This window comes from Chrysemys picta, unplaced genomic scaffold, assembly GCF_011386835.1.
Source record: "Chrysemys picta bellii isolate R12L10 unplaced genomic scaffold, ASM1138683v2 scaf179, whole genome shotgun sequence".
NCBI lineage: Eukaryota > Metazoa > Chordata > Testudines > Emydidae > Chrysemys > Chrysemys picta.
The window spans coordinates 52,148-61,867 of record NW_027052886.1 but is presented as its reverse complement, the minus strand read 5'-3'; the positions used below and the strand labels follow the sequence as shown (position 1 = coordinate 61,867).

Genomic DNA, 9,720 nt, shown 5'->3' with positions numbered 1-9,720 from the left:
GGGGGGGGGGGGGGGGGGACACAAAATACAGGTGGATAAACTCCACTGTGCCTCAGACACAGGCCAGCGCTGCTGGAGTCAGCAGATACAGTGACGGTGATGGGGAAGGAGGGAATCCCTCCGACTCGCCCCATTGCCTTCCGGCCTTGCAGAGGCTGAAATGATCCATCTGTCCCGCTCCTGCTCCTCCTCGTTACATGGAAATGTATTTTAAATAAGGAAAATGGTAAAAAAGAAAAATACCTGCTGCCCAGCACCACCTGGACCAGCGTGAGCACAACTGGGAAGGAGACATTTTGTCAGCAAAGGGGGGACTTGGTGACTAACAATCGCTCTGCTACTGGGGTGACAGTATAAATGTGATGCTCAGGGATTGTCCAGACTAGGAAAATGGGTGTCCATTAGGACAGGCCAAAGGGGAAGATGCCAGCTAACCCCAACCCCTGTGCCCGGGCTATGTCAGCACTGCAAACAGAGCAGTGTGTTTACATCAGGATAGCTACCTCCAGCACGCCGACGCCCAGGGAAATCCTAGAGCAGAAGACAAACCCCATGTCCATTTTCACTCAGTGAGGCGACTTGTGGTCACCCCTATTTCCCCCACCTGGGGCTGATGGAAACTCCTTGCTGGAAGGACACACACTCCAATGACTCACAGGAGAAAGGAGCAAGGGACTCACCCCAGAGAAGGGTGACCTGTAAAAGGCACAAGTGGGCAACACACGAGGCAGTTGAGAGACCAGAGGGACACAAATGGTGCAAACCAACCACAAGGTCACTATGTGGGAATTAGCAAATGTGTTTTTAAAAAAAGTCTTTTCTCACTGCGTCGCTGTCCTGTGAACACCCTGATGTCTTGTAAGGTGTGGGCCCTGAGTGAAACTTTTCCCGCACTCACAGCATCTATAAGGTCTCTCTCCCGTGTGAATTCTCTGATGTACAATGAGGTCTGAGCTCACACTGAAGCCTTTCCCGCACTCACAACACTGATAGGGTCTCTCTCCTGTATGTCTTGACTTGCCTGATGTGTAATTAGGGTTGATTTCTGTCTGAACAGTTTCTCACACTCACAGCACTCATAGGTGTCAAGTATCAGGGGGTAGCCGTGTTAGTCTGTATCTACAAAAACAACAGGGAGTCTGGTGGCACCTTAAAGACTAACAGATTTATTTGGGCATAAGCTTTCATGAGTAAAAACCTCACTTCTTCAGATGCATAGAGTGAAAGTTACAGATGCAGGCATTATATACTGACACATGGAGAGCAGGAAGTTACTTCTCAAGTGGAGAACCACTGTTGACAGGGCCAATTCAATCAGGGTGGATGTAGTCCACTCCCAATAATAGATGAGGAGGTGTCAATTCCAGGAGAGGAAAAGCTGCTTCTGTAATGAGCCAGCCACTCCCAGTCCCTATTCAAGCCCAGATTAATGGTGTTGAATTTGCAAATGAATTTTAATTCTGCTGTTTCTCTTTGAAGTCTGTTTCTGAAGTTTTTTTGTTCAATGATAGTGACTTTTAAATCTGTAATAGAATGACCAGGGAGATTGAAATGTTCACTTACTGGCTTATGTATGTTACCATTCCTGATGTCCGATTTGTGTCCATTTATTCTTTTGCGGAGGGACTGTCCGGTTTGGCCAATGTACATGGCAGAGGGGCATTGCTGGCACATGATGGCATATATAACATTAGTGGATGTGCAGGTGAATGAGCCCTTGATGGTGTGGCTGATGTGGTTGGGTCCTCTGATGCTGTTGCCAGAGTAGATATGGGGACAGAATAGGCAACGAGGTTTGCTACAGGGATAGGTTCCTGGGTTGGTGTTTCTGTGGTGTGGTGTGTAGTTGCTGGTGAGTATTTGCTTAAGGTTGGGGGGTTGTCTGTAAGCGAGGACTGGCCTGCCTCCCAAGGTCTGTGAGAGTGAGGGATCATTTTCCAGGATAGGTTGTAGATCGTGGATAATGCGCTGGAGAGGTTTTAGCTGGGGACTGTATGTGATGGCCAGTGGTGTTCTGTTATTGTCCTTGTTGGGCCTGTCCTGTAGTAGGTGATTTCTGGGTACCCGTCTTGCTCTGTCAATCTGTTTCCTCACTTCCCCAGGTGGGTATTGTAGTTTTACGAATGCTTGATAAAGATCTTGTAGATGTTTGTCTCTGTCTGAGGGGTTGGAGCAAATTCGGTTGTATCTTAGGGCTTGGCTGTAGACAATGGATTGTGTGATGTGTCTTGGATGGAAGCTGGAGGCATGTAGGTAAGTGTAGCGGTCAGTAGGTGAGCACTCATAGGGGCGCTCTCCCGTGTGGATCCTCTGATGTGTATTGAGGGCTTTCTTGACAGTGAATTTTTCCCCGCATTCATGGCACTCATAGGGTCTCACTCCAGTGTGGATCCTTTGATGTGTAATAAGAGCTGGACTCTGTGTGAACATTTTTCCACACTCAGAGCACTGATGAGGTATCTTTCCCTTGTGGATATTCTGATGTCCAGTAAGGTCTGAGCTGACAGTGAAGCTTTTCCCGCACTCACTGCATTCGTAGGGTTTCTCCCCTGTGTGGATCCTCTGATGTTTATTAAGGGCTGAGCTCTGAGTGAAGCTTTTCCCGCACTCACAGCATTCGTAGGGTTTCTCCCCTGTGTGGATCCTCTGATGGTTACTAAGGGTAGAGCTCAGAGTGAAGGTTTTCTCGCACTCACTGCATTCTTGGGGTCTCTCTCCTGTGTGGATTCTCTGATGTTTTAAAAGGCCTGAGTGGTTAGTGAAATGTTTTCCACACTCAGTGCATGTGTCTTTTCTCTCTCCTGTGGGTATTCTCGCCTGGGCTGTGGTTTCCAGGAGGTCCTGGTGAGTTCCCTGACAATTAATGGAGTTACCCACTTTCTCCGCTGGCTGGTTTCTCTGCTCCCTCTCTGGCCTGTGCTGACTCCCACAGGCTTTGCCCTGCACACGATGTCGGGACACATTCCCTCTGGAATCGTGCGATAATCCCCCATGTGGTGCCACTTGCTCAGAATCTTCCTGATGAGGATTCTGCTTCTTCTCCTCACTCACCATCCCAGCACCTGCTGGGACAGAGAGAGAAACCTCAGACACAGGGATGGAAAGGGGAAAACAACCAAAATTAGAGCTGGAGAGACAGAAAAGAAACCTAGTAGCTGGATTCTCCACAACTCTTCCCCATAGGGGAGAGAGGAGGGGAACAATTCTGCCTCCACATCCCCTCAGGGAGGGAGCTCTGCCAGGTGTCAGTCAGGATGCGCAGGAAGCCATGAGCGACAGCTGCCCTGAGGATACACGGCCTCCTGGGGATACTCCTGAACCCCGAGAGCTCACAAGGCTTTTAGGGACTCCCAGCTGTTTCTTTCGGGCACTGAGAGCTTTGAGTTGGTTTAATGATCCCTCACCTGCGCAGGCACCTCTGGGGATCTCTCCTTCCTCACAGCCCTGGAGATCCGGGACCCACGGCTCCTCCCCTCGTTCCAGCTGGGAGTTCACATCAGGTTTGGAAACTGGACACCCTGCTCAGGGGAAAGAAAACAAGGGAGATCAGGGAATTCATGGGACGTTTCTATTACTTTAACCCCAGCCCATTTTACAGCAGGGAAAGGCTGGGGGCAGCTCCCCAGGTGCAGGAGACTCTGCGTATGAGGGATTTAACTCTCCCCATCTCTGCTGGGAACACACACAGCCAGACACTGCTCAGCAAACGGGGTCCTAAAACACAGAGACAGGAACTCCACGTTCCAGGAAGTTAAGGCCCCAGCCAGAGGGGAAGTTACCCTGGACCTGCTTCTTCATCCCAGAGAGAAACCCCGAGAGAATGGGGGAGTTGTAGGAGAGTTGGGACCGTTGAGCACGGGCTGGTGGGATTCAGCGCAGTGAGGAATAGGAGGGACAGGGGGTGTCACCGAATGTCGTATCTCAGGATGTGTCTACACTTGAGACACCATGACTGGAGTGCTGTAGTGGGTCAGTGTAGATACTCAGCAATGGGAAGGTTCTGCTGTCGGGGTAGGTCATCCACCTCCCGCAGAGGCAATAGCTAGTCCACAGAAGCATCATTTTCTGCATAAAAACCAACTATTCTAACTACCCTAAATTCCACAGGTGCATTCAGATGGCCTTGAAATGTGCTGGTTTCTATGGTCATTCATGGACGGGTTACTGGTCCCAGTATGGGGTGACGGGTTAAAGATGTTCCTGAGATTCAGCCCCACCACCCTAGGCAGCTTTTGACAAAATCATCTTGGTCTTGAAATGTTTTTTGCACACAGCTGGGGCTGAAACTGGTTCTAATTGTCCCTGGACTGATCACAGTCACTTGGCGTTGATCTGTTAATACAGGACACCCCGTCTTCTGCAGGAAACCAGCTCTGAAAGCCAATAGCTGCGGAATCTGGAATCTCAGAGCAGCACAAGCCAAACTGAGCAGTCGCTGACCTGGAAATGCACACGTGCTGCCAGACTACGTCCCTATGAAGTGCGCGAGGGTTGCCAGCAATCTGCTGGCCCAGGGAAAGGTTTGCTCAAGGGGATGGGCTGCAGCCACTGAACCTGAACGACACCCATGAACTGAAGCCTGAGCCCGAGCTCCGATAGCTTTCACACTATGTGTGTGGTGCATTTTTCTTGCATTCGGCAGAAGTTCCTCTTGGAAGCTTTGCCCTTTTATACCAAAATGTTTGTGTTAAGATTAATAGTTTAAAGTTCTCTGAACTAAAAAACCCACTTTCTTGCCCAGTCTGCACTTAAACTTTTTGCTAGCCTAGCTCTGTGTGATGGGGGTGTGAAAAATCACACCACTGACCAACACAGCTATGCTGGGAAAAGCTCTAGGGTAAACATACAGCTATGAAGAACCACTGAGAAGAACATGCCACCGTTTGTGTTGTGTTCCACGGATCGGAATACCAGCATTTTCCTGCATGTGTGTCAGCTGTGGATGACTGGGAGCAGCTTGGCAGAGATGTGACTGTGATATGAAGAGAGCTACATGTAAAACTTGGGGGCCTAGTCTGCCTCATGCCCGTGCTAAGGGCTGGAGGCTGGGTCCGTGAAGGTGCACAGGGGTGAGTTCTTGTCACTGAGATTGTCAGCATCCTGGTGACATATGTGCTAGTGATCCTCAGGGCTCAGTGAGAGCTAAGCGAAGTCTGTGACTTAGGAGGAAACCTCGGGGCGAGGGGAAAGGGGTGATCTCACTTTGCAGGTCCGAGCTGGTTTGTGTGGAGTGGGATCAGTGTGTGAGTGCCGGCCAGGGGTCACAAGTTTCTGTTTGTCACATTGGACCTAAATCCAAGTTTTGCCCTAGCAAAGAGAAGATGTCAGACTTCGTGCTGTGCTGCCCCTGTGCGCTGTTCCCAGAGCGTCCTGTAGCAGGGGAGGGCAGAGCGCTAGGGTGTGTGTCACTGGCTTGTTGGGGTGTTGCTGAAACAGGGCAGAGTAGAGGTTGCATTGTGGGGATGCCATAAGCCTTAACTCTGCATTTCCCCTCCTAAGAACCGAGGGGACAGGAACTCTTACCCAGCGAGGTCACGTTCTCATAGTTCTGCTGCATGACGTCTGTGTAGAGGGCTCTCTGAGTGGGGTCCAGCAGAGCCCCCTGCCCCGCGGTGAAATACACAGCCACCTACTGGAAGCTCACCGGCCCCTGAAACAACAGGTGCCCCCCACTCAGTGCCTGCTGCCCCAGCCACAACTCCACTATTCATGGGGGAAAGGAGCCAATCAAATGGAAGCTCTGAGGGGCTCGCAGTCAGAGACCAACCCCCAAACCACTCATAAGAACAGCCAGCCTGAGTCAGACCAAAGGTCCATCTAGCCCAGTATCCTGTCTGCCGACAGTGGCCAATGCCAGACGCCTCAGAGGGAATGAACAGAACAGGGAATCATCAAGTGATTCACCTGTCGCCTATTCCCAGTTTCTAGCAAACAGAGACCAGGGACACCGTCCCTGCCCATCCCGGCTAATAGCCATCGATGAACCTGCCCTCCATGAATCTATCTGGTACCAGAGCATCCAGGAAACACCCAGGTGAGGGGACGAAGAGAGAGCCCCTGGTCTCTCCCAGCAGATCCATCACACACCTACTAGCCAGGGGCTGATACAGGAGATGGAGCCCTGGCAGGGTCCAGGGACAATTCCCTGGTAGATACCAACACCCTCCTCATTGCGAGGAGCTGGATATGAAGGGAAGGGCAGGGCCCCTACGCTGCCCCTTTCATATTTCGCAGCTGCCGTTGGTCAGTCGGGTCAGGCTCCAGCACTGGGAGCCTGGTCAGTGTTTCCTAACCTCACCTAGGTGGGTTGTTTCCTCTCCCACAAATTAGGGCATTTCCCCTCCGAACCGCATGGCTCTGATCCTAGAATCCAGGGCACTTATTAAACAAGTCCCAGCAGGTTTGCCAGCCCCTGGCCTCCTCCCTTTCTCCACCCTGGGAATTTCCTGCCCCGCTCCCACCTCCAAACCAGACCCAAACCTTCTCACCCCCTGTGTATTGCTGCCCCCTCCCTCCTGCAGCAACCCACCAGCCACCCCCCAAGAACCCCTACCTGAACTGGCTCCGCTGCAGCCATTTCTCTGCCCTGTGCCAAGGGCTGGAGCGAAGCGTGGGCGTCGTTCTGCAGCCTGGCAGGGCGAGAAGGGCAGTTGTGGAGGTGGGAGAACAGGCTTTAGGTACGTTCCCATCACGATTCCCCAGGTTCTTTCCCTGCAGACAGACCCCGAGATTCTGCCATGCTGGGCGACACGTGACAAGGAGAGAAAAGGGGATGAACTGGAGGGAATTTCTACAGACAGGGAAAGCGCGGGCGGGGGATGAATCTTCTCTGGGCGGGGGGCAGGGGGGAGTAGCTCCCTGCCCCGCCTCTGCAGCCCGAGACTCTGCCCACACTCCGCCCCCCGCTCGCCCCCTCCTGCTGCTCCCCAGGGTCTCTCCTCCACCCCCTCCCCATAGCACAGAGGGGTGAGGGGGGAGCGGAGAGGCAGGGAGATGACTGGCAGGGAGGGGTGGCGAGGAAGAACCTGGCAGGTGGGGGGCGGGATGAGGAGGTACGGGCGGCGAGTTGTAGGGGCTCATGGTGCCTGGGCACCAGGAATATTCCTGGCCTGGGGCCCGGCTCCACAAATGTTCGGGGCCGGGTCTCTCCCGCGACCCTGCCTGCCACCCCCATGCGTCCCCCAGTCCCTCCTGCCATCCCCGCACCCTCCATCCCCTCCCCCCCACCTGCCGCCCCGCACACTCCCCCCCCGCCATGCGGCCCCCGGTCCCACCTGCCTCCCCCAGGCGATTAAAAAAGGCCCATCCCTGCGCTGCGGCCTCTGGGGGAGTGAGGGGGGCAGCAGCGTGCGGAGACCCCCTGGCCTATGCCACCTAGGAGCCGCTGCCCCAGGTAAATGCTGTATCCTCCACCCGCTCCAAGAGCCTGCACCCCACCGCCTACCCCCACATCCCTTCCCACCCCCAAACTCCCTCCCTGCCAACCCAAACACCCTCCCAGGCCCTGAACCCTCTCACCCCTCCTGCACCCAACCCCTGTCCCTGCCCAGAGCCTGCATCCAGCACCCACACTCCATCCCAGAGCTGGCACCCCACACCCCCATTTCCTCCCAGAGCCTGCACACCCGCCCCCTCACCCCCTGCACCCAAACTCCCCCCCAGAGCCTGCACCCTGCACCCCTCCTGCACCCAAACTCCCTCCCGGAACCTGCACCCCTCACCCCTCCTGCACCCCACCACTGCCCCAGATGAGCCTGCACCCAGCATCCCCTCCCACCCTCATTTCCTCCCAGAGCCTGCACACCCACCCCCTCACCCAAACTTCCTCCCAGAGCCTGCGCCCCTCCCCCATCCCACACCCAAACTCCCTCCCCTGTCCTGCACCCCCACCCCTGCCCCAGCCCAGAGCGGGGAAGGGGCAGAGCAGGGGCTGGCAGAGACACGTGTTCACAGTTCTGGTCAGTGGCTCTCAGCGTCCCTGCATCTCCCCCCAAATCTCCCGGCTGCACAGACAGTTCAACGCCCCCCCCCCCCCGCCCCGCAACTCCGGCTCCCCCCTCCCCGACACCGCCCCACAGGGGACCCCCCCCAGGAGCCCTTGTACGGAGTCACTTTCCCCGGGGTCTCCTCCCGGCCCCAGGTCCGATCTCTGGGGCTGTCCGCCCCACTTCCCCCCCACCGCTCCCGAGCCCAGCCCCTTCCTGTGCGTCCGGCCGGGCTGCAGCCAGCGCCTGCCCCAGGATCGCTGGGAGACGGAGCATCCCGGGCAGATCTCCGGCTGGGGGGGAGCGGGGGAAGGGGAGTGACCCACAGCCCCCTGCCCTCCATTGCCAGCTTCTCCCTGCCCCTCCATTGCCAGCCTCTGGATGCTACCCCCGCCGCCCATTGCCAGCCCCTCCCTGCCCCCCTTGCCAGCCTCTGGCTGCACCCCCCGCCCCCCATTGCCAGGCTCTCCCTGCATCCCCCGGCCCCTCATTGCCAGCCTCTCCCTGCCCCTCCACCCCACATTGCCACCCTCTGGCTGCACCACCCTGCCCTCTATTGCCAACCTCTCCCTGCACCCCCCGCCCCCCATTGCCATCCTCTCCCTGCACCCCCCTGCCCCCCATTGCCAGCCTCTCCCTGCATCTCCCTGCCCCCCATTGCCAGCCTCTGGCTGCACCCCCCGCCCCCATTGCCAGCCTCTCCCTGCCCCCCGTCCCCCATTGCCAGTCCCCCCTACCCCCTATTGCCAGCCTCTGGCTGCGAACACGCCTGGTGAGGGGCGTTTGAACCCTAACAACCGCCTGGTTCCTAATGTCCTGGGGAGCCTGTGGAGCAGCATCGCCCAGACAGTTCGGGAAGCCCCTTGTGTGATGTTACGTGTTCAAAACCAGGGACCCTCCATAGGCCACAGCTGTGACCCAGCTCTGCCGGGCTGTCCTCTGAGAGAGGAGCCGCTCCAGATCCGGCTGGGGTCACGGGGCACTGGGGCGACGGGACAGCCCGTGTCTCTGGGACAGGCTCGTCTGGGGCTGGCTGGACCAGGGAGGAGCAGTGCAGAGGGATTGCTGCACAAGTGAGCCTGTGGCAGGCGTGTTTGTGCCCATTGCACATCCGGCACCGACCCCTGGTGCTGCTGGGTCTTGCTCAGAGACAGCGGCCTTGTCCTCCTGCCCCCAGGATCACGCACAGACAAGGCGGCTGGGCAATTTTTGTGTCATTTCCTATATTTGTACAGCTCCCAACCTCAACATCCTGGGGAGCCAAACCGACCCCCCCCCCCAACTCATCCTCAGACCAAGGCCCTTTGATCCACCAGGCGCAGACCTCTGCCCCTTGAGCTGCAGCGTAACCGAGAGCAGTAGCTGTTTCCCTGCCCATGGCCCAGGCACCAGAGGGGGTGAGCTAGTGTCTCTGGGCAGTCAATATCGCCTAGACGAAAGAAAGTTTAGCCCAAACAGGGACGTTAGCTGGATCAATGAGACATGAGGGTGACAGGGATGTTGTCGTGGGGCAATCAGGTTGGTCAGGCATGACTTGCCCTTGGTGAATCCAGGTTGACTGTTCCCGATCACCTTCCTCTCCTCCAAGTGCTTCAAAATGGATTCCTTGAGGACCTGCTCTATCATTTTGCCAGGGACTGAGTGAGGCGGACCGGTCTGTAGTTCCCCAGGTTCTCTTTCTTCCCTTTTTTAAAGATGGGCATTAGATTTGCCTTCTTTCCAATCTTCCAGGACC

At 56.0% G+C, this 9,720-nt stretch overlaps 1 protein-coding gene across 1 annotated transcript; it reads right to left on the bottom strand.

The window, feature by feature from the left end:
- Positions 1–485: 485 nt before the first annotated feature.
- Positions 486–6,131, bottom strand: LOC135978243 (zinc finger protein 383-like). The gene is made up of 4 exons (XM_065579246.1): positions 5,524–6,131; positions 3,405–3,518; positions 1,793–3,062; positions 486–531 (listed from the first exon to the last, which is right to left on the bottom strand). Exons 1-4 carry the CDS (start codon positions 5,555–5,557, stop codon positions 486–488), a joined length of 1,464 nt encoding a protein of 487 aa, XP_065435318.1. The 5' UTR covers positions 5,558–6,131.
- Between the last annotated feature and the right edge of the window lie 3,589 nt (positions 6,132–9,720).